A 25,063-nucleotide genomic window follows, 5' to 3' on the forward strand; every position below is an offset into this window, starting at 1 on the left:
CCTTTGATGTCGTCACAGAAATCTCTTTCTGAAACATGAAAGCTACAATGAGAAAAGCATTTCTAACTCCTCGCTCATGACAAATGTTTCCCTTCAGAGGTTATACCTCTAGATATTTTCCAGCCCCAACACGGTTCTTTCTGCCCTAGGCGGAGCCCTGAAGACGACCCAGATGTGTGCAGCGCCCCCTCCTGGGAGCGCGGGCAGAGCCAGCCAGGAGGCAGCGGCTGAGGGCTGCCTTCTCGTGCGACAGTGTCACAGAAGCACCTTTGCTGACTTCCATACAAGCACCTATCCCAAGAAGGGGAGACTTGGTCATTCCAGCTCGCCTGGACTGAGGACAGGTCTGCAACACCGCCTACTGCAAGGGATTGTAATGACACTGCGGTGGGTGGAACCTCACTCTATGGGCGGGGCTACTTCACCCCGCTCCGCGGGAGAATCGGCTATGTGGGCGGGACTATGCCAGGTGGGTGGGATTCCGCTCAGCGTGCGGAACTTCGCCCGGTAGGCGGGGCTTCGCTCTGCTAATGGACTGGGCCCGGGGCGGAACGCCCCTGTGGGTGGGGCTCCGCCCAGTGGGCGGAACTACGGCTTTTTGAGCCGAATCTTGATTGGCTCCCTCTCCCCGGAACTTCCTGGACCCGGTGCGGGTAGACAGCTGCGGTTGGCGCTGCGTCAGTTGGAGCTTAAGAAGTTGCATGCGGGTGTCCAAGGTGTGGTGAGAAGTTAATAAATACGTTTTCCGGCAGGCTGGCGTGAAGTTTACGGGAGTTGAGGCGGGATTGGGCCGGCCTCGTGCTGCTGTGTCTCGGAGGCTCGGTTCCGTTGCTGTCTGCCTCTGGTAGTTATACTGGGCAGCAGGCCCGAAACCTCAGTGCCGATTGGGCCTTCATCTCTTGGCAGAGACCAGTTTTTAGCTTGTCTTTTGTTATCGTAATTTCTCCCCGTTGGTTGTTAGAGGATTTTCCTGCCTCCCTCTACCGCAAGGTTATTACCTTCTTCACGGACCTTGCTCTTGTCCCCAACTTGAGTAGACCGCTCCCTCTTGCGTCCCCACCTGTGTGCAATGTGTCTATGTTCCATGTGTATATTATGTATAGTGTCATATGTCTTTATGTTCCGTACATGTCACCGTTATGTTTGTGCAAGTTCATATACTATATATATTTACATATATATTGTACTTTAGATAGAGCTTTATTGTATTATCAGTTCTCTACCACACCTGGGACATAGTAATTGATGAATAAATACTACATGAGTGATTTGATTTAGGTTACTATTGGGAGGATTTTAGATCGTCTGATTTGAGGTGTTTTATTTATGTTATTTCCTGCTTCTGTAATAATCATGTATTTTCTACTGCGTTCATTTTTTTTTTAAAGTAGAAGTACTGTTGGGACTCAAAAGTGTTGGTTGCTGTCTCTGTTAGTTTTCTGAGGCAACATTGAAGGAAGGTAGACATCTCAATCAAGAGCAAAGGAATGAAGAATGTGCACAGTAACTTCAGAGAACAATTAGTAAACTAGGCTGGCTAGTGAAGTGTGTGTAGAGGTAGCAAGAGATACATTTGACAGATTTAGGTTATATTCAGGGAAGGTTCACATAACTCTGCCAGATAGCCACTGTGCAGATGGCTTAAGCAAAGGGTTGGCAAACTTTTGGTAAAAGGCCAGTATTGTAGGCTTTGTGGGTGGTCATTGTTGTAGCAAGAAAGCAGCTATAGACAATACATAATTGAGTAGACGTAACGGTATTCTAGTTAAACTTTAAAAGACAGGTGCCTGGCCTCATTTGGTCTATGGACATAGTTTGACAATCTGTGGTCTAACCAAATGGACCTAGGGACTGCAGCAGTAACCAATTCTGAACTAGGCAATACCGTATCTTGTTTTTGTATTACTTTTTAATTTATAAATGAGATAAATAAATCACATAATGTTAGCTCTGATCTAGTCTGCCTGTCTTTAAGTAGCAGTATCCCCTGGTTATTAACAGTGTAACAGTGTGACTTTGGGCAAAGTAACTTGTCTTTGCATCCAATTTTTAAATTTGTCAGTTGGTGATAATAGTACATCCCACAACAGGTTGTTGTGAGTAAATGAAGTGCATAAAATGTTAGCATAATGCTTGTTTATATAGTAAAAGATCAATAAATGTTAACTATTAGTATTTTTACAGGCTGGGGGAGGTGGCTGACACCTGTAATTCCAGCACTTTGGGAGGTTGAGGTGGGAGGATCACTTGAGGCCAGGAGTTCAAGACCAGCCTCAGCAACATACTGAGACCTCATCTTTACAAAAAAATTTAACGAATTAGCCAGATGTGGTGATGCACACCTGTAGACCCACCTACTTGAGGTGGAAGTATCACCTGAGCGCAGGAAGGAAAGGCTGCAGTGAGCCATGACTGTGCTGCTGCACTCCAGCTTGGGCACCAGAGTGAGACTGACTAAAAAAAATTTTTTTTTAAACAATTATTATTCACATGTACTGTTAAAGACAGATTCCAAGGTAGAATTTACTGGCTTAAATTTACTACCTAACAGAGCAAAGAAAATATTCAAGCTTTCAAGGCAAGAGCTGTTCACACAGAGGTAATATGGAAGTCATGAAAGTAATTTAAGAGAAGGAAGTAGAGTATTAAGGACTGATTCTGATGCACAGGAGAGAAAGTAGAATATTAAGAACTAGCCGGGCTCGGTGGCTCAGCCTGTAAGGCTGATGTGAGTGAATTGCCTGAACCCGCGGGTTCAAGACCCTCCTGGGCAGCGAGACCTCATCTCTACAATAAATCAAAAAATCAGCCGGGCGTGATAGCGCATGCCTGTAATTCCGGCTACTCGGAAGGCTGAGGCGGAAGGATCTCCGGAGCCCAGCAGGTTGAGGCTGTGGTGGCCGGGAACGGCCACTGCACTCCAGTCTGGGCGACCGAGTGAGACTTCAACTCAAAAAAAAAAAAGAATATTAAGACCTGATTCCAATGTACAAGAGAATAAAAAAGGAATGAAAAAGAAGTCAAGGAAACGTATGATAAAGTCAGAATAGCATAGTAGCATGTAGACTAGGTGAGGGATGGATGGTGATGGATAACTTTTGTCACATGCTGCCGAGATCAATAGTTATGTAATAATAATGAACTCAACTAGCAGACAGTAATTGGGTGCTTCCTGCAGGCCAGTTGCTGGGGATGCAGAAAAAAATTTGTTACATACTATGTACTCAAAGAGCATAAAATGTAGTAGGGTGAAAGACAGGGAAATAATTTGATACATGCAGCAACTTTAAAAATAATCGTGAATAAAATGGAATTTCTTAGATCTAATCGGTATCTTTACTTTAAAAACTTAAATTGGTTTACATAGTAAATGTGGGAAATTTAATTGAACTTGTTTTCTTTCTTTCCTAGACAATGGCCAAGAACAAATATCTAGAGCAAAAGGCCAGGATTATAAGTGTACTTCAAATGGCCAGCCAAAAACACTTTAAATCTAAAAACAAAGCAAAACCAGTTACCACTAATCTTAAGAAGGTGAATATTATTTAAGCACTCTGACTTTATTGTTTGTAAGCAAAGCCTCATTGTTGTGAACTACTGAATAACTGGATGCTATTTTTTTTTAAAAAAAGGTTTTTAACCTTTCCTACAAAGGCAAGGTGTTTTACACATTTGTTTTAAAAAATGAAGAAAAATAATCTCCCTTTCTTGAAACCAAATGTAAGAAAATAGCACTTTAATGACAAATGTGTGGGGCTCCATATAAGAGTTTGATAGTTTTGAGCATAGGAAATTCTTTAAAAGCCATCGTTTGTGAATCAGTCCTTATCTCTGAACTCAAATATATTCAAGAACCTGTTGATAGAGCCAAGACATGGGGTATCAGTGAGCATCTATTCTTCTTCTCTTCAGTAATTCTTTCTGAATATAACTGGAACTCAAAAACCTATAAAATAAAGATAAAATATTTTAATTTTGAAATGCAAAATTGTGGGGAAAGAAGTGGGTTTCTTTCTGCTTTTATTTCAAAATACTTGAGAAATTTCAAGATTAATTAGATTCTCAAAAATTAGCTGGGTGTGGTGGCATGTGCTTGTACTCCTTGGGAGGCTACTTGGGGCTGAGGTGGAATGATCACCTGAGTGCTACTTGGGAACTACTTGGGAGGCTGAGGTGGAATGATCACCTGAGTCCAGGAGGCCAATGCTGTGGTGAGCCATATTTGTACCACTGCACCTTAGCCTAGGCAACAGAATGAGATGCTGACTCAAATAATTGTTAAAAATTTTTTAAGGAAATGTTTTCAAGGTTCAGTAGTGGAGTTGGTGCTCTAGGAATCAGTAATTATAAGAATCCATAGAGTAGTCCATAATAATCCGTATAAAAGTAACATGTTAGCATTCAGTTTTTATGAGCTAGCTGGGTTAAGCTTTTTGGTCAAGCAATTTTATGATTTTATTAATGCTTAAAATGAAATAAAGCTGGATGATATGATGGGGTAATGACAGTTTTCCACAGGATTTTCTTCATGATTGACACTGAAGCCCAGACCAGAAAAAGGACCTAGTAATGCAAAGAGCTGGGAAGTGTCGGGAGCAGTGTGTTCTAGGCAGAGACAACAGCAAATGCATAGTCTCCAAGCCATGAAAAAGCTTGGTGTACTTGAGAAGGATTATTTTATGTGGATAGGAGGTACTAGAACCTTTATATGTGCTGATAGGTAGAATCTAAGAGAGATCTGTGTGTAGGCAGCATAAAGTGCCAAGGAGCTGAGGGTTTTGAAGTTTTTTGGTAGTTGCAGTGAAGAACAAGAATACCACCTCTACCTCTGACACTCAAAAGAGGACTACAGGGGAAGCTCTCCCCAGGGGACTTCCATTTAAAACTATTTGGTTCAGTTTCCTGTATAGATGAGGGATGATAGCACAGTAGCCTAGAAAGTTATGGTCACTGTAAGGATAGAGGAAAAAACAAACTTGGTTTCTTCTATTGTTTCACACAGTCACTCAACCCTTCTGATACTAGATTTCTGGGGAATTTTCCTCTACACCAAGCAATTCTACAGGTGAATCTCCAGTAGGCACCAGCTAGGTGTCCTCTAATTTAATTCAGATCTGACACTGTCTACCTGGAGATAGGATCAGATTCCACAGGTTGAGGGTTCAGTCCCTCAAGACAGCCTCCCACTTCTGATGCCAATTGCAAGCCCCTGTGTTTCTGACCAACAAGCTATAACCAGGGGTTCTCACAACCCTCTCCTTGTATTTGATTAAGTTGCTAGAGCAGCTCAGAACCCAGGGTGACACTTTACTTACTTTTATCAGTTTATTTTATTTTAAAGGATATTACAAATGTGATAGATGCATAGCCATATGGAAGAGATAGGAGGCATGGGAAAGGTCACAAAACTTTTATACCCTTCCTAGGCATGTCACTCTCTAGAAACCTCCACATGTTCAGCTATCTGTGAGCTTTCCAAACCCTGTTCTTTTGGGGTTTGTATGGAGGCTTCATTACAAAGGCATAATTGAGTAAATCATTGGCCATTGGTGTCAGCCTTTGTCCCTTCTCCAGAGCTAAAAATTATAGACCTCTAAGACTGCTGTGATCTTTTTGGTGATCAGCCCATATCCTGAAGCTCTCTAGAGACCCCTAGCCACCTCATTAGCATTCAAAAGGCACTCTTACAACTGCAGATTCCAGAGATTTTAGAAACTATGACCGGAAATGGGGAAAAAGACTATACATATATATCATTAATCACAATATCAGTCATATATTTTGGCCTTTCTATACCAGTAAATTCTAGGTGTAAGGCATATCTACATGAATCTTATTTTTAGAAAACCCAAACTCTGTGTCTAAAATTTCCCAATAATACTAAGAATTTTAGTGTGAGTCACTCCAATTTGTTAATAAGAATTTTTTAGATTTTTAGTTTAACAAGGTTAAAATTGAATATATTTTATCTTAAGTGGTTATAAGAACACAAATTAATGCTTTTTTCTTTTTTAAAAGATAAACATTATGAATGAAGAAAAAGTTAACAGAGTGAATAAAGCGTTTGTAAATATACAAAAAGAACTAGCACACTTTTCAAAAGGCCTTTCTCTTGAACCTCAGCAGAAAGAACTGGTAAGCAGAAATTATTTACTTTTTTTATGGCTATTAAATTGAAGGCTAATAAATTAAACTCTAAATTTCCAGAGCCTATAATTTGAGTATATTTTTAATACTTGGCTCTAGACTATATATACAGTATATTCAGACTTTAAAACATTGAGTCTGAATATAAGAATTTACATAAAGTTCTACTTCCAAATTATGACTAGAAGAAATTAAGTTGCATAGCAGATTATACACAAGTCGTTTTTATTTGCTGTTGTTACATAAATTTTAATGTAATACTCTTTCCCTTCAGATTCCTCAGCAGCGTCATGAAAGTGAACCAGTTAATGTTGATGAAGCTACAAGATTAATGGCTCAGTTGTAATACAGTGGTAATGGATCTAATTGCTCAAAAAGACCAATAAATTAAATGTTTCATACAATTTTATTTTTAAAAATCTTGTTAATGTACAGGCATTGGCACATTTTAAAAACAAACTACACAAACAGATCTTTCCTATAGTCTAGGAAAGTGGAATGTCAGAAGTCAACAAAATGTGATAAACTTAAAGTGCTAAAACAGAAGGCACTTCACAAAATCTGTTCACTGAAACAGTTATATATATCCTCATTTACATCCTTCACTTTATAAGTGGCAGTGAATGTTTGGATATGACATACAGAAATAGTTTCATGGCAGTAAAAATATAAGACAAATAATTGATGAGCCCTTGGCCAACTTACTTTGTTTTTGATGTCCTGTAGTCTACTTTAACTTTCCTCTCAAAAGAGGAAATAACAAAGGGATTCAGAATTGGAAGAAACATTTATATTCCAGAGTATAATTACTTGGGAGGTGGGGAGATTGGTGGGTATAAAATCACTTTTCTCCTGAAGCAATCAGAGCCCTTTGTTTTTATGGTTGAAGTTTTGTGAAGTAAAAAAGAAAGTATTAGGGAAGTACACTTCAGAATCAGTGAACTAAAAAGGTGTTACATTCATTATTTTAAATACTTAGGTTATTCAGAAGTCTAAATTGTTACACAGTTAGAGGTAGATAATAGTCCCAAGTTTCCATGGAATCTAATAATTTAGTATCTGGACATCAAACAGATCACAAACTCCTTCATTATCATCTAAATTAAAGTTGTAGTCATCTGCCGGGGTAGGAGAAAGCCTTAAGAGAGGAAAAACTGCAAAGAAAAAACAAATTCAGTGTTAAAGATGGTCGCTATATATGGGTAATGATATTTAACAGAAAATATTCTCAAATACATCAATCTAAATTAAACTTTCCCATGTGACATGAATTTTTTTAATGAGAAAAATCAAATTACTTGTTTATATTTTGAAAGATTCTCATTAAATGACAGTGTATACATTGATTATTGATTGGTTTTAGCTTGAGAAACAGGTTACAATTTTTGTTAGACTTTCCACTAAAATATGATTATAAAACACTGATCAAAGTATTTTGTTTGCCACTTTGAAAACAAGTATGAACTATAAGCTTAGTTTGCTGAGGTTCTCAGCTTCTACATAAATGCTTAATACGTCTCTAAGTGGTTACTGCACCATTTGCTAACTTAGTCACTGCCACTTCCTCCTAGGTCTCTGCTATATATTTGTTAGGAACCAGAACTCTGAATCAAAAACTTAGAGAGAGGTAAAGCCCAGAGAGAAATTATTAAAGAAATTAGCATATTGTGGCTAACAGATTTTTAAGAATTTTTCAAATTAGATGATGACATGGCTAACATTAGTTAATAGTTTGGTAACTCCACATTAGCACTTTAAATTCCATGAAAGGAGTATTTTCAAAAGTGGGTGTTCAGATCACCTGTTGATTTAGGCATGTTATTTTACTTGAGCCATATTCTTCAGTAGTAGAAAGGGCTAGTTTGTCACCAGTTTAGAAATTTATCCTGTGAAGGTGAGAAGTATTCCCATATGGATTCCTTTCCACTGAAAAGCAGGCAAAGACAAAATCTGAAGGATGCCTATGATTTATTATAAGTTATTGGAGAATTTTCATGAATAATCATAGTGAAGCAGCTAGAAAATATAGTTTCTTTTAAATCATATGTCACAAATTCTAAGAAAGCATTATTGACATATAAGGTAGTAAAATTTTAACCTCACCATCAGAAGACATTAACTCATCAATGATATCTCCACTAATAGATCCTGTTGAAAACAAATGTGAAAAAGTTTTATTACATTTCTGTTTACATATTTTAACAGTAAGAGGCACTTACATTTAAGCTCAGAAACAGCAGCAGCCTGATTGATGTGGCAAAGTACTAGTACTTTGTGGAAAGATAATTTTCTTAAGCACCTACTCTGTGCCTGGCATTACTCTTAAACTTCAAACTCAAGATAGAGACCAAGACTCCACTGCTCTCTCAAAACGAACTCAGTTTTGCAAACTCAGTGATATCATAATTCTTTTAGTCATCCAACCTTAAAACTTACCACTTTCCATTTCACCTGTTAACTTTTATCTCCAGATCTCACATAAAGTTTTATTATTTTGCCTCAAATCTGTTCATTATTTTTCTTCGCGATTCTACTGCCATCACTATTTTAGCTTTCATATTTTCTCAGTTGTATAACTGCAAGCATCTAATCTTCAATCTCCATAACCTGTAATTTCTTCTACTTCCCAGGGCCAGAAGCATCTTTCCTTTGCTCACCACTGTATAGCTCTAATTGTGCTAGTTCCTTGGTCACAAACCTTCCCTAGCTCACTGGCAAAAAACCCTAACTCAGTCTGATATTTGAGGCTCTCTCTAATCTGTCCCAAATTACCTTCCTTATTTCCAGACGTAAAACCATATGCAGAAACTAAACACTGTTTTATTATTATTTTTTATTTTTTTGAGTTGGGATCTCACTCTGTCAACCAGGCTGGAGTGCAGTGGCACGATAGCAGTTTATAGCCTTGACCTCCTGAGCTCAGGTGATCCTTCTACTTCAGCCTCCCAAGCAGCTGGGACTACAGGAACATGCCACCATGCCTGGCTAATTTTCTGTAGAGATGAGTTTTCATTACATTATCTAGTCTGCTCTCAAATTCTAGGCCTCAAGCAATCCTCCTACTTTGGCTTCCCAAAGTGCTGGGATTGTAGGTATGAGCTACCACGCCCAGCCAGTACTCAATTTTGTAAACGATTTGTGGAAGCCAATGTACTAATTTTTTTAAGCTAAAACATATAAAGCTTGCCTACTTTATTTAATTCTATTGTAAAATTTTAAGGACTACACATTCTATTGTCCATCTCAATGGCCTATAGTAAAATAGGGTAAGGAAAGGGAAGAATATGTATAATAAGATGCTAACTAACACTGCATGTCCAGTTAGATCTCTTCTGTGTGTGTATAAACTTAAGGAGGACAAGTGTAATTTGGTTACATGTATAGATTGTATAGTGGTGAAGCCAGAGTTTTAGATTATTCATCAGCTGACAAATCTTTTTAGCTTCACCTTTAACTGTTGTGAACTCCCATAGTAGCAATGAAACACATCCCAGAGGTAAAATAAACCATTTGGATTATGTACAATATAGTTTTGGATTATCTGCAATACGACATCCATATTGGCACAATTCACTCATTCATTCAGCAGTCATTGAGAGATTATGTATTTAATACCATGCTCCCTTTATTTGGAATCGGTAAGAAGTTGCTAAATACCTTGTCATATAACCAGGGGAAAAGACAGGGTGCCAAGGAAATTTTTATAAATTTAAGAGTTGTAGTTTCTACTCCTGATGTCAAGTTTGTAGTATTTTCACTATTTATAAATTCATAGATGAAACAATTTAGGAAGGCAAGATTTCCTAAATAATTGGAGTTGAGACCATTTATCAATTCTATAAAACCAAGCTTCCAAATAAAAAGTATGACAATATGAAAAAAACTTATGGAGGCATACGTCAGTGTGTTCTATAGTAGTTTGATTTTTCTTAAAGGTAGAACATAATAATCTATTCTAGACTTAATAAGAGAGAAAAGAACCTTACCAAGTAAACTTCAGATAAAAGCCGATATAGGTAAGTAGTTAAAAAGAGAAAAGAAACAATTTTGGCCTAATTAATTCTAAAAATGGAATCCTAAGGAAAACAGCAAACCTTGGCTCATAAATATCTTTCCATTGCTCAGTATTCACAGTTCTATACACAGTCTTAACCACATTATATTGCAACTCATTGGATATCTCTGAATTGTATGTGTATAAATTAAATCTTTAATAATACAATTAAAGAGAGGATTTGTTTTTAAAATTTCCTCATAATACCTAGCACAGTGTTGAGCACACAGGAGACACTAAATCAATACCTGATTAAGTTAAGTGTACTATTTTTGTCTCCTGTATTAGATAATAGGATAGCATCACCACTGACAAATTCAGAAAAGTTCTCCAGTTTGTTTAATATGTAGTCATGTGTTGAATGGGAACATGTTCTGAGGAATGCATTGTTAGGTGATTTTATCATTGTGTGAACATTATAGAGTGTACTTTACACAAACCTAGATGGTATGGCCTATCCCATTACGATCTTACAGGACCGCCATCATTTATGTGGTCCGTGGTCCATTGTTGACTAAAGCATCATTATGCAGCACTTGATTATAGTTCAGGTTGAGTATCCCCAATCTGAAAACCCAAAATCTGAAATGCTCCATAACCCAAGACTTTTTGAGTACCAATATGACGACGTCACAAGAGGAAAATTACATACCAGACCCCACATGATGGGTAACAGTTAAACACAGTCAATACTTTGTTTCATGCACAATATTACTAAAAATGTTGCATAAAATTACCACCACACTATGTGTATAAAGTGTATATTAAAAATAAATGAATTTCATGTTTAGACTTGGGTCCCATCCCCAAGATATCTTGTTACATATGCAAATATTCCAAAATTTGAAATCTGAAACACTTTTGGTCACAAGCTCTTTGGTTAAGGGATATTCAACCTATATTCATATTTCTCTCTCTCTAATTTGTAAAACAAAAGCTCTGAACCCACCTGAAGATATATCTGTAGCTGGCGTCTGTTGGAGATTCTGGCTCCTTTCAGAGACATGTTGCTCAGGCAGATTCTGAGTTGCTGTGTTAGATTTCTGTGGAGTCATTGGAGTCAAGGACTGGGAGGAAGGTTGTGTGAGGTCATCAGGTGGGGGAACAGGAAAAACCACAGGCTTAGATGAACTGGACTCTTTATTTATAAGTAGCACATGGATAGGTCCCGAATGACTCTTTAGATTGATCTGGTATTTCTTTTGTCCATTCTGACCCTTTGGAGTTATTGGGTTTAAACAAATGTATGATTATTAACATTTCTAGCTACCTTAAAACATTGAAAATAAGACAGGCAAAGCGATTAGGGACTGACTAAATTTACACAACAAAATAAGTCATTAGTCAAATCACAAAAGTAGAAACCAAGAGTAGAATGGGCTGTTGGAGGCTCTAAACAACGCGTTTCTAAAAAGTAAGGTTTTCTCAAAACCTGATCATCAAAAAAACTCAGTGGCAGCATTCTGGACACCATCCATTTTTACCATGTGTAATTGTATATGTAAGTGCTCAGCAGTGCTCCAAGCATTCTCTATATGCAGGAACTCTCCCCTGGAGTTAACCACCATGGATGTGGTCATCTCAATATGCTCTCTTAATTGATAACCATTTTACAAATCAAACTCTTTTTCCCCCTCTTCAGCAAGCATGAGGACAACTAATTTTTCTACAGAGAAACAAATATAAAATCCCTCCAGTTCAAAAAAGTAATGTGTATCCTGTGAGGCTTCAGACTCCAGTAATTATAAGTGTCTAAATACAGATTTCTTGAATAAGTATGGGGGGAGAGGGGTAATCTTTTTCTACTCCCTTGTTTGGTTGTTAACAGCTTTCAAATCATTTTGTTTTAGAAAATATGAATCTGAAAACAAATATCATGAGACTCATTTATAGCATAGAGTCAATAAATATCTTTGACTCAATAAGCCAGGAGATGTTTTTTAAAAGAACTAATTTAGAGGAATTCATTGTTGATATTTAAATTGAACTTTTTCTTCAGTTGGGATTTTGATACCAGTTGTAGATATGGTCATTTTAATTGATTTTTAAAGATTACTAACCATATCAGTCAATTCTTGATATTCTCTAGCAGCTAGTCTAGCTCATATAAAATCAAAAACTTTAAAAGTAATTAAAATGATTTAACGAAATGATTTTAATTATATTTTATAATTGTTGATTTTATTTGAGCTAGAGGAAGTCAAGAAATGACTAATGATATGGTTAAGTAATTGTAAAAATCATTTTTGATTCATTTAGTTACTTTTTTTAAAAATTGAGTTGGAGTCTCACTCTGTCGCCCACACTGGAGTGCAGTGGGACACTCATAGCCACTGCAGTCTCGACTTGCTGGGCTCAGGCGATGTTTCCTCCTCAGCCTTCCAAGTAGCTGGAACTACAGGTACGTGACATGAAGCCTGGCTAATTTTTTTATTTATTGTAGAGTCGAGGTCTCACCAAGTTGCCCAGGCTGATCTCTAACCCTGGGCTCAGGCAGTTCTCTCGCCTCAGCCTCCCAAAGTGCTGGGATTACAAGTGTGAGCCACCATGCCCAGCTCATTTAGTTATTTCTATAATTTTACCAAGGTTTTAAAGACATTCAAATTCTGGTATTAGTACTGTCAGGTATAAAACACAAAAGCAGCAACTTGAAAGTGTTTACACAACAATTAGCTCAAATGCAGCTACAGAAAATACAGTTGTCCCTCTTGAGAGAGTAGATTCATTTTTCCCACTTATATGAAAGTTATCCTACTTACCATTTCTGGAATAGGTACCTCCAACTGTGTACCAGAAGGTGCCTGGATGGCTAAAAGTGTATCACCTGGTAAAAAAATATATATATATTAAAAATTATAGAAAACACTTGATCATGGAATACGGTGGAAACAGTGTAAACTCTAGAGTCAGAATGATTGGTTCAATCCCAGCTCTGGTTTTTAATTCTGTAAAATGAGAGCCTTATAACCTTCTGCAAAGGTTTGTCTTGAGGATTAAGCAAATTAATACATACATGTATTAATAGCTCTTAACACAGGATAAATACTCAGTATTAGCTGCTATTCGCACTAACAATTTCAGCTCAAGTAAATTTTGCTTTCACTCAGACTCCTGTAAAATCAGCAATTTTTAAAAGCTTTTGGCCTCAAATAACACTGCTTATTTGAACTATTTAAATGACTGAGGATACTAGAGATTAGATATGATACACTGAAATCTTGAACTTAAGTGAATTTACTTTTGAAGCCAAATTCTGCAACAGATCTCTGTCGAACTGCAGATTAACAAGACTTTTCCCAGACTTCCTTAGAATGCTAAGGAGATATGATGGCAAAATACAGCAATAAGCTCATACATATTTCTAACATAGTCTTACATGGAAAGTCGCTTTCTACTTGACAAGAGACTTTTATTTTTTTAAGACAAGTGCAGTAGTGAGAGGACTTTTTAAAAATATGTGGATAGCTGGGCTCGTGGCTCAGCCTGAAATTCCGCACCTTTGGGAGGCTGAGGTGAGTGGATTGCCTGAGCCCACGGGTTTGAGACCCACCTGGGCAGCGAGACCTCATCTCTACAATAAATCAAAAAATCAGCCGGGCGTGGTAGCGCATGCCTGTAATTCCGGCTACTTGGAAGGCTGAGGCGGAAGGATCGCCAGAGCCCAGCAGGTCGAGGCTGCGGTGGCCGGGAGCGGCCACTGCACTCCAGTCTGGGCGACAGAGTGAGACTCCAACTCAAAAAAATAAATCAATTAATTAATTAAAATAAAATAAAATATGTGGGTAATACACAAGGCTGTTCTTTTGATACAATGCATAATTAAATATAAATGTGTATGCAAAATTTCATTTTACTTGTGTTACAATTATGGGAACACAGGTACCTTTTTAATTAGAGTAATAACTACTAATTATTAACACAGTATTGTCATTTCAAGGGCAAAATATAAGGGCAGAGAATTGAACAGAAATAAGTTTCCTGGTTATACGATGGATTCACCTAATTCTTTCTTCATGCTTTCTTCGGGTTCCACTTGTGATCAGCACATTTGCTGCATATAGTTTCATAAACAATACTGATGCGAACTGTGTACCAGTTCAAGTTTGGTCATTCACTCTGTGACTAACTTTGAGCCTGTTACTTATCCTGCTCTGAGTTACCTTCTCCGCCCACACAGTTCATGCCTACAGATATGAGGTGAGAGCTGTGAAAAGCAATTATTCTCATGAAAACAGGAAACAAAGGCAGCCTATCAATACACAACACTGCAGACTGAGGCACAATGTCCACAACTCCTAAAATAATGATTTAGGCTAAGTACATGGGAAATTCTGAATAACTCTACACTAAATAGGTTGATGAGAGGTAGAATGTAAGAAAAATATCTAACAGTACTTACCATTAAAGCAATTACAGATGTCTTCGTGAGTTACATAGGAAAATGTACTGTCTTAGGAGTTAAGGAACAATATTTACATCAAGGTCGAAGCATTTAAGTTAAAATAATACATATATGAAGGTAAAAATAATTAAATGACCAGATGTATGAAGGGGCTGCCACACATGGACAGATAAAAGAAGTCTAGTCTGGAAAGGCCAGTGACAATCAAAGGCATTCCCATTCTTTGAGGAGAAGCCATTCTGATTTCTGTGACATCTGAGGGACCATGGGAGAGAGCTGGAAAGCAGTGCACAGTCCTCACATGGAGGCAGGTCTTCTAGGGGAAGGGGATGTATGGGAACAAGGAGACTGTCAACAGGAGTGGAGAGCAATCGTGTAAGCTTCCACATCGAGTCTTCTGGGGTCACTGTTTTATTTTCTTTTATGAAATAGGTACGGCCACAAGAGGAGTCAGAAAAAAGGTTCAGGAAAAGAAAGTTATACCCAAAGGACCCAGAGAGAGGAGGCAAGACCAGACCACACAGGGCCACATGGGCAGACACTAGAGCAAGCAAGAGGCAGAAGACAGGAGTGAGGGGAAAGCATTAGGCCAGAGTCTTTATCAGGGCTTCCTTGGGAAAGGCAAGGCAGGGCAGGGTGAACACTTTAGGACTGGCTAGTTTACATAATACTGGCAGGCTCTAAGCTGTAGGGGTGAAGGGCCCTAGTTGTCTGGTATCTGGCCCTGAGATGATTAAGGCAGAAGGTTTCCACCTGAGGGTGTACAGGCCAGGTGGTGCCAGAAAAGGTTTTCAAAACATCAAAATACCATAATATACAAAAATTTAAATCTATATATAAAATACAGTCATGGTTTGAGGAATCGGAAACGGCTAGAATCTTACAAAGCAGGGCAGCACAGTACAAGATTAAGTAGATCAATGGCTTTGAATCTCAGGGCTCCTCAGGGCATAGCTTGAAAACAACCCCTGTTCTCAAACTGTTAAGGAGCTCAGATCCATAGAAAAGAGGTCATGGACTTGTTCACCAAATATACGACAACATACCAAATTAATTATATTGTATACATTAGTCAAAATTTCATGAGAGATGATATAAAATAAAATGTGGCTAAGGTAGGTTCCCAAATCAAAATATCTAAGAGAAGACAGTGGTTTGTAAAAAATACATTAATGTTTTTCCCCAAATATAATATAATGGATGTATAAGACTTGGACTCCTGTTCTCCAATAGGAGCTACCTTTGGGTTCATATTAAGCAGAAAATACCATGGATTGACTTTGGGCCCATGATGCTCTGGATAGTCAAAGCAAAATTTTTTAAAACTTTGAGAGTTGCCGAATTTTTACCACTTCACAACACTGAACATAATTATTTAAAAATACTTATGTGCTTAACAATGTCTTCTAATATTCACAGACTCACTAAGCACACTTTGGCTAACATATTGCATCCTATCTATAGGTAGACCAAATGTAGAATTTTTTTCCCTCAGTGCAACACAGGGGGGAAAAAAAAGGAATAATGTTAATGGATGCACTATATAACTTAAAAATATAACATCTAAATATATTAGCTTATGTTATTAGAAGAATATTATAAAATTAAAATGTTATATTCACTTATACAACTTAACTCTATAAAAATACTAGGATAAAGTAACTGATCTTCAGACAAAGCATATATACATACATATTCCAAAGCTATATGTATAACTTATTTAAAAGGATATCTATTATTAATTGAGTCGTCCATCACATTTTTGATGCTTTGCTGTAGCCACAACTTCTGCTGATCAAGTTCTCTTTCCTTCAATTCTAGATCGTCAATTTCAGTTTTAAGATATCTTAATCTATCTATGACTTCTTTAGTATTACATCCAGCACCTACACCTCTTAAAAACATATGAGAATTAATATTCCCAGTATCAGATCTATGTTAACATCACTTAATTTTTGTTGTAATAAAACTGACTTTTTAGTAATATATCCAAAAGAAAAATTTCTAGTCTTCTAAAAATCAAGTATTAAAAACTTCTTAGACATTTTTTAAACACCATACCTCTGAACATATTTTCTTAGAAAATTTATTGACAAGAAAAACCAAATTACAAAATTTCTCAGTCTTCTCTAGAGTGATTTTTGTCATCTGGAAGGCCAGACTGGTAACTGGGGTGCCAAAATGGTGTCAAAGCTCAACAATCACACCTAGCAGTCTCATGATGGAGACTGAGGTGGTAAAATAAATTATAAACTCTTAGTATTTTGGCAAAAAAAAAAAAAAAATCCACATAAAACTATGGTCAAGAGGACACATTTGAAAACCAGAAAATATTTGTTTGTTACATTCTAACACACAGCCAGGCAACAGTTAATAGATGACAACATGCATTTAAATCAATTATTATTTACAAGGTACATATTCTTAAGTATAAGACATAGTTCCTGTTTTCAAGGAGTTGGATAAAGACTTAGAGGTTAATACAAAGTAGTATTCAGTGTGTGTCAAATGAGTAGTTTGAGGGAGAAAATACGATTTGAATTTTGGGGTAGCAAGGGAACATCCTAACACGGGAATGACGTAAACACAGACCCAGTGAGGTGTGTCCAGGGAAAACCAAGGGGTCTGGTGGGACTAGAGCAAAGGGCTGATAGGAAGAGGGAGAAAGATGATGGAAAGGTCAGATTTCGTAGAGCACTAGGAAGAAAAGGGATTTAGAGTAGGGTGCTGGTTTGTAACTTACTTCCACTGGATACTATTTTTTGACTTTTTTTCAATCAGATCAATCCCTTCTAAGACATTGGTGATATCATAAATTCTTCTTTTTTGTCTCACAGCCAAAGTATCTGCAGCCTGTTTAGGAAAAACAAACAAAAAAGAGAACCATTAAATAAAGGGCAATTAATATTTTAGAGCCAAAAAGGGTTAATTATTAAGGTCACAGCATGAGAGTCCAATTCCAAATTTGACCCAGTCAGTTGCTTGGGGACAATAGCTGGGTATGTTCAAAGCACCTCCCAAACATTGCAAATACCAAGGAAATTATTCCATTTAAAAGCTAGCAGATGTTGGAACAGAAAAGAAAAATTAAGGTCATGACACAAAGCCCACAAAAATAAAAGGACACAGTGAGAATACTTCAAGTCAACTTATGGACTAATCCTAAGGAACAACTACTAATTGTCTATCTGTGTCACCTCCTATCTTATTTCTCTGTTCATAAACGGCCTCATTTAAAGATGGCCTTACTTATTTTTTTGGATTTTTAAACAAGTATATCTCAGCCATTTATTTTGATATTTAAAACACTTGGGGGGAAAGTCTATATTATACACACTCTTGTAATACCTTGAAATAACTATGTGCATTTTTAAAAAATAAAAGGACAGGAATAAAATCATGCCATCACAACACAAAGCATAAAAAATACACAAGAAATCAAAATCAATAGCACAAGGTTGTTGTTTAGCAACTATTATACAGGAGCTTGGTAGTTTCAGTCACAATAAATAAGACCAACAAAAATATGACATGCTATCGTGCTATGAATGAATTCAAGAATACTATACAGTTCCTCTAATTAGTTCCCACACATTTCTGATATTTGTTCCCAGTAGAACAAAGAGAACCTCAAAGAAGAGGTTTTCAGAGTGGATTAGACAACAGCCTATCTTGAATGCACAGTCACATTTTAAAATTCGTGATAGTAATAAAAAAAAAGTATATCCTTATTGATAATTTTCAGCACATCATTTAAATTAATGAACAAGATTTAGCCTTACCTAATTGGCTACCAGCTCACCCAGGGTATCACTACTTTTATTCTGTAAAAAAGTAGCTCTTACAAAAACCTAGCACAACAGAGTCTGCAATCCAGACCTGGCTTCCACAGGGAGAGTGCCACCAACAGCTACAGCTCACTTCACAGGCATTTGGAACCGTAAGTGAAGTGTAGGTTCTCTCAGTCCATTTTTTTTTTGTGTGCTAATAAAAATTCCAGGTTACTACTGTCTAATCATTCAGGTCTTCTTTTGGAAGGGGATTCATGTATCAGTGGACTAAGAGAGTAAGTAGGTTGTGGCAAAGAAGAGAGAACAAGAAAGTGGGCTTTTTTGGAGGCTCCAACTCTTGACTCACCACCCTCTCTTCTAGAGAACCAGAAAATTAACAATAGAGCTAGGCATGGCTTCATTGATGCCATCTTCCCTTGTCCTTAGCAATTCCCTTCCTGTTTCACCTACCTTCACAGAATTTCTCTTTTTGATTTTGAGGATGTTTTTATGAAGAGCAATAGTCTACTGCAGAGTTAACTGTACAGATCTGAAGTTGAGGATTCAGTTCTCACTTTCCTCTAAAGAGGCTTTTTAGAGAAGTAATTGAGCACTCCATGCCACGGCTCTGTTTTATCTGTCTCTATGGACTCACACACAAAAGTGTTCACAACCATAGCAACAGCTCACCGATTTTGGTATTAGAATGTTTGTTTGAACCAGACCACAAGAGCTATCCTGGGTCATTAGGCAAAGTGCCATGAGATTTAACTTTTAGCTCAAAATTTCAAAAAGGTTTCTTGTTTATATGTATTACTGCTTAACAACCACAACATTTAACACTTGATTTCCAAAACTAAAAGTTATTTCTTAAGTACTTTCCTATTTTAGCATGTAAACATATACAGGACCATCATGTACAGAACACAGTGCATAAGAAGAGCTCCAGGAGGCTTTTTATTTGGCAGTTACATCATTTTCAGAAGGTTCTATAGCTAGACACACTGAGATCCAATTGCAGGGCCACCACTTTCTATCTTCCATTGGTCTCATAAGCTCACCTAAGTCATTTACTTTTTTGTAAAATGGAATAACATACTGAAAGGTACTGAGGGGAGGAAACTGCATAATCTTGGCACCATGTCTGATGCATAGTGATTACTTATGCTTAGGCTGTTGCTGTGGGCTAATAACAGACTTATCAAATACAGGTTGAGGATCATAGGTAAGATTTAATTTTGTGCATATACAGACCTACCTTGGCTTTCTATAGTGTTTTCAAAAGTTGTATGTGAATTCTCAAAAAGCTATATTAAATAATTTGAGACTGTCATACTTAACAGAATGAATCATACTACAAATCTCCATCACCTCTACTACTACCACCACCTTCATCCATTTATTTATTTAGTCATTATAAAATTTTTATTTATTTTTCTTAGAGACAGGGTCTTAGCTTTGTTGCCCCGAATGTAGTGCAGTAGTGTGCTCAGAGCTCACTGCAGTCTTGAACTCTTGAGTTCAAGCAATCCTTTCACCTTATCCTCTTGAGTAGCTGGGACTAGAAGTGTGTGCTACCACACCCAGTGATTTCCTTTTCTTTCTTTTTTTTTTAAGAGATAGGAATCTCACTATGTAGCTTAAGCTTGTCTTGAACTCCTGGCCTCAAGCGATCCTCCCATCTTGGCCTCCCAAAGCACTAGGATTACAGGCATAAATCACTATGCCCAGCCCATTTATTTAAAACCTAGGATGTTCCAGGTCAGTTCTTAAGGATACAGGAGCAACAGAACAAAGTCTCTGCCCTCAAAAAGGAGAGAGAAGTAAGTAATATACACAGGATTATGCTTGGAGGGAATGTGGGTAGGGGGAAGATATTATACCAAATAGGATTTTCAGGGAAGTGCTCGCTGATAAAGTGACATTTGAACATTTGAGTGGAGCAAGAGACCTCTGTGAATAGCTGGTAGAAGAGCATTCTGGGCAGAGGAAGCAGCAAGCACAAAGGATCTAAAGTGTGAAGGGTGCTTTAGTTCCTTCAAGGAAAGGCAGGTAGGCTTCTGTGGCCAGAATAATAAAAGGGGAGATGGTAAGGGTGGGGATGAAGGGGAAGGAAAAGAAGGAAATGAAGATATTAAGGTATAGCAAGAAGCCAGATCACTGAGGCTGTGAATGCCATTGCAATACTTCAGCTTCTGCTCCCAGTGAAATGGAAAGCTGCTGGAAGGCTCTGAGCACATGGGCAATTTGACTTCACATTATAAAAGCTTCTCCAGCTGCTGTATGGAGAATCTTCTACGGGGGCAAGAGTAGAAGAAAGGAGGCCAACGCGAGCATAATGGCAAAAATCCATTCCTAGAGATGGTAGCAGCTTGGATGAAAGAGGTAGCTATGGAGGTGGTGAGAAATGGTGAGATTCTGCATACATTCTTTAGCAAGCAGCAGATCCAAGGGTAACTCCACAGTTTTTGACTTGACCAATTACAGATGAGGAATACTACAGGAGGAACCGGTTTGGGCACTGGAAGTCAAGAACTTCACCTTGGACCTTCTGACATTTCAGGAGAAAAATCAAGGAGACTACTAGACATGATAGTGTGTAGCTTAGGAAAGAGGTCCAAGCTAGAGATAAAAATTCGGTAGTCATCTGTGAATAGACAGTTTAGGCCACAAGATGGAATCCACTAGACTCACACAGGAGGTAAGCATAGGAGGAGGAGCTTAAGGACTGACTCTGAGGCAGTTTAAGGTCTAGGAAATGAGGGGCACCTTGCCACTGAAGTCAGAGCAAAGTTGGAAGAGTGAGGTCTTGGGACCAAAGGCAAGAGAGTTTAAGAAAGAGTCACTGTGTCAAGTACTGATGTCAGGGCAAGCCACTGAGAACTGGTCCATGATTTATCTTTGGAAAAATCACAGGTAACCTTCATCAGAACTGTTTTGACAGAGTGGTGGGGCTGAAAGCTTCAATGGAGAAATTTCAAAAAAGAGTGGAAGGAAAGCTAGACTAGAACCTCTTGAAAAGTTCTGCTGCAAAGACACAGAAATGGGCACTATGTGTAGGGAATAGTGGCATCTCCAGGAAGTGGGTTTTTTTTTTCTTTATTCTGCCTTTCTCTTTTCTTTTCAAGATGGGAACTGTTTCAGTATGTAAGTATGTGACAGGCATGATCTAGTAAAGGGGGAAGAGGGATCATTAACAACGTAGAAGAGAGAAGGGACAACTGCTAAAGAGATGAGTATTGGAGGCAAGAGGGGATGTGAAATAGACAAGCTGAAGGATTGGCCTCAGGACATATTAATCACTGAAGTCCAGCAGGGGACCTGGGTACAGATATAGGTACATTAGTAGACCAGATAAGGAGAAAGGTTAAACATTTCCTTCTGGTTGCTTTTTAGTTTCTCATCACCTTTGGGTTGGGGTGGGGGCGGGGCAGAAGGAGAATGATTAATGATTGAGAGGAGAGAGTGTGACATACTCATATGAAAAAGAAAGTAGGTAGCATACAAGAAATGCAGCACTACTGGCCCTGTTGAAGTTAGTGGTCATGAATTTAAAGTGAGACCTACCAGTATCATTGTGCATTTTTCTCTAGCCCTGGAGAACTGCCTGGGTATAGACAGGAGTAGGCAGACAGCAGAGTGAGTCACCATTCCCTTCCCATGCTTGTCACTGTAGCTGCTGAAAAAATGCACACATGGCACTCATCAAATTTTCTTTTAAAAAGTCACATTTACTCCAACAGGATTTGACCTATACAGCCATAACGGAAGCATCTATTTGTATCACATCCACTCAGTTTACAGTAAAAACAAACAAAATTATCCCCCTGAAAGAAATAGATCTCCCCTCCAAATACTAAATGCCTTTTTAAAAATATGTCTCACCCACCGGGGACACGAGTAAGGGAGAAGGGAGGCTAGGGTTCAGAAAGAACCTATGGGGTACAGTGTTCACTATCTGGGGAATGGGCCACCTGAGACCCAATCCCCACTGCTCACAAAATGTCCATATGCCAAACGCATACCCCCTGAACCTAAAATAAAAATGGGGAAAAATGTTTCACCAATGATGAACAAAGCAACATTTATAGGTGGAATGAATTGAAAACTTCTGATGATTTTAAGAGGCGGGCGAGACAAACCAGGACAGTTGACAGAGAGGTAGTGCCTAAGTGCTGAAAAGGGCTGTTAAGAATCATGAGGCTACACCCTCTCTTGAGCTAATGAATCTGCTAAGACCCACGGTTAACTCTGAATAGTGAGAGAGATTATGGTAGCTTGAGATAGGATTCTTGGTTCATTCGCTCAGGGTTATTCTGATGGAGTATGATGCAACAATTCAGAAAGGCTAACATCAAAACAATGACTATAGCCGTGCACAGTTGCTCACACCTGTGATCCTAGTACTTTGGGAGGCCAAGGCGGAAGGATCACTTGAGCCGGGGAGTTTGAGACCAGCCTAGGCAAAATAGTGAGATCTCATCTCTACAACAAATAAAATTAAAAATTAAAAACATTTTTTAAAAAGCAATGACTATAAGAAATAGATTCTTCAAAGTGTTACTTAATTCTCTTCCAAAATCACAACAGTCAATACATTTGCAATCAATATTTTAACTACTGTGCTTCAGAAATTAAAATTATGGTGAGGAGGGCCAGAATCCCAAAATCAAAAATGTGTAACAGAAACATTACAGAAAACCAATTAGTTCCACCTGAAAACAAGATGGAAGGACCCTAAGTAGCACTTCAAAATTGCCTGTAAAGTATTTTAATGAGAAAAAAAAAAACACTGGATGAATTCACTTTAAACTGTGCCACATGTTCTTTTGTGTTGATTTATTGCATGGTAAGGCTTGGACTAATTACCTCATTTCAAAAACTGTTAAAGATAATTGACATGTAGAATGTTTAATTTCAATCCACAATTAAGAGGAACCCTTTATAAGCCAGTAAGTAACAGGATAACTGTGTAATAAGATTTTAAACAGATGTTATCTAATTTAATGCTCATAGCAGCTTTAGTGTTCTCCCTGTTTTACAGGAAACAGAAAACTAATGAATAAACAAAGTGGAATTTGGCATTAATTACATGTTCCTGAATACATTTGTAGCAAAACATTTTCAAATGGGCTTGTATAATTTCAAAAGACTTTAAGTAAATTTGGTGCACAGCCTAAGTTATATAATTGCACTGAATAAGCAATTCAAGTATCTCTGGTCTACTGGAGATTTTAGAGTATATAAAATGGTCTGAAAAAGACAGAAAGATCTTAATTTCCACTTATCTATTTACTCAAAAAATAATAAACAGTAACATAAAATTGCTTACATATTCAAAGCTAGCTTTGGAACCGTAACCAACACCTTATAGAATGAGGTTAAAAAATTAAGCAATCACCCAAAGTAGAATAAAATGTTCTAAGAGGTGTAAAACAGAGAGGTTACTTAAGGTGGGAGAAAAAAGGAAAGAGGTCCTGGGGAAGGCCACTGAATGTTTTCCATGAATCTGGTGGGGCTGTTAAATCAGTAAGAAAATTAAATACCAAAGAATAAATAGCTTATTGTAAAGACGCAAAGGGCTCCTTCCAAGAAGCAGCACGAAGTATATGATAAGTGTTTCAATTCTCAACCAATATGCTACCACAAGGGACTCTCTCCTAAAAAAACTTCAGTGGTTTTGTTATTCCAAACTAACTGCTACTGTACTCATATTTTTGAAATGCATAAGCTTTACATTTTTTTCTAATTTTCATTTAATAAGTTTTGCAATATGCTTTAAAAAAGGAATTGCCAGGCCTTTTGAAATTAGTGATCATGAATTTAAAGTGAGAGCGTCTTTGCTTATCACCAAAGACTACTCCAAAGAAAAAGGAGATACTTGAAAAAGTGCCTACTGAAGTAGAGAAGTCACCCTGAACGTCTGAAACCTATAAATCACAAGATCTTGAGACTGCTGGCCTATGTTCTCACTGTATGCTTTGAAAGTTCTCCCCAATATTAACTTTCTAAAACAGGAGAAAGATAAAACGTGCATTCACTTTTCTACCACTGGGCTTTGCACCCGCACATATATCACTCTGCCAATAGTGTAGCACAAAGGTTAGAAACATGGACTCTGGGATAGGTCCCTCATACTAGCTATGTGACCTTGGGCAAGTTACTTAGCCTCTCTGTGACTCAATTTCCTCATCACAGTAAGATAACTATTAAGATGTTGTGGCTGTGAAGATTAAATGAGTATAATATTTCAAACACTTAGAAGAGTACATGGCACACACTAAGCATTTACATTTGGGTTATCTATTATTATTTTTAATCCTATTTCTCACCTAAAGTAATAAGGAAATACCATTCTGTGAATAGTATTTCATAGAACATAATAGCGTACCTTTTATCTGTTATAACTCCTTAACTTTAATAATTCAGAACACCTTCAAGCACAAAAAGATAGGAAAAAGACTTCTAAAGGGTAATAATAGATTAAAACAGGTCTTTTTCTATTCAGAGTTCACCCATTTGGAGCCCATTTACTCCTATTTTTACATGACCCTTAAACATTGGGACTAGTTGATTTTGAAGTCCATAGGAGAGTCACATCTGAGGTATTAGGGCAGCACCTGGACAGCAACCAAGGAACAAGAAGAAAACCATCAAAAGGACCAAAAATTCACAAAGCAGAAAATAAAA

General features: G+C 37.6%; 2 protein-coding genes across 3 annotated transcripts; one reads left to right on the top strand and one right to left on the bottom strand.

Annotated features, from left to right (window-relative positions):
• The first annotated feature begins 634 nt into the window (after positions 1 to 634).
• On the top strand, positions 635 to 6,727 carry CUNH8orf59 (chromosome unknown C8orf59 homolog). Its single transcript, XM_008065223.2, has 4 exons — positions 635 to 716; positions 3,412 to 3,534; positions 6,019 to 6,135; positions 6,422 to 6,727. The coding sequence occupies exons 1-4, from the start codon at positions 702 to 704 to the stop codon at positions 6,491 to 6,493; spliced, it is 327 nt and encodes a 108-aa protein (XP_008063414.1). The 5' UTR covers positions 635 to 701; the 3' UTR covers positions 6,494 to 6,727.
• On the bottom strand, positions 6,538 to 22,203 carry E2F5 (E2F transcription factor 5). Of its 2 annotated transcripts, XM_008065220.2 has the most exons (8): positions 21,941 to 22,201; positions 17,347 to 17,456; positions 16,336 to 16,497; positions 14,601 to 14,644; positions 12,961 to 13,025; positions 11,151 to 11,418; positions 8,251 to 8,295; positions 6,538 to 7,301 (listed from the first exon to the last, which is right to left on the bottom strand). In XM_008065220.2, the coding sequence occupies exons 1-8, from the start codon at positions 22,022 to 22,024 to the stop codon at positions 7,192 to 7,194; spliced, it is 888 nt and encodes a 295-aa protein (XP_008063411.1). In that variant the 5' UTR covers positions 22,025 to 22,201; the 3' UTR covers positions 6,538 to 7,191. The 2 variants fall into 2 exon arrangements, with proteins under 2 accessions (XP_008063411.1, XP_008063412.1); XM_008065221.2 differs by lacking the exon at positions 16,336 to 16,497 and having other exon boundaries at positions 14,601 to 14,651; positions 17,360 to 17,456; positions 21,941 to 22,203.
• Positions 22,204 to 25,063: the final 2,860 nt, after the last annotated feature.

This window comes from Carlito syrichta, unplaced genomic scaffold (genome assembly GCF_000164805.1).
Source record: "Carlito syrichta isolate Samal-C Ts95f unplaced genomic scaffold, Tarsius_syrichta-2.0.1 Scaffold308192, whole genome shotgun sequence".
Lineage (NCBI taxonomy): Eukaryota > Metazoa > Chordata > Mammalia > Primates > Tarsiidae > Carlito > Carlito syrichta.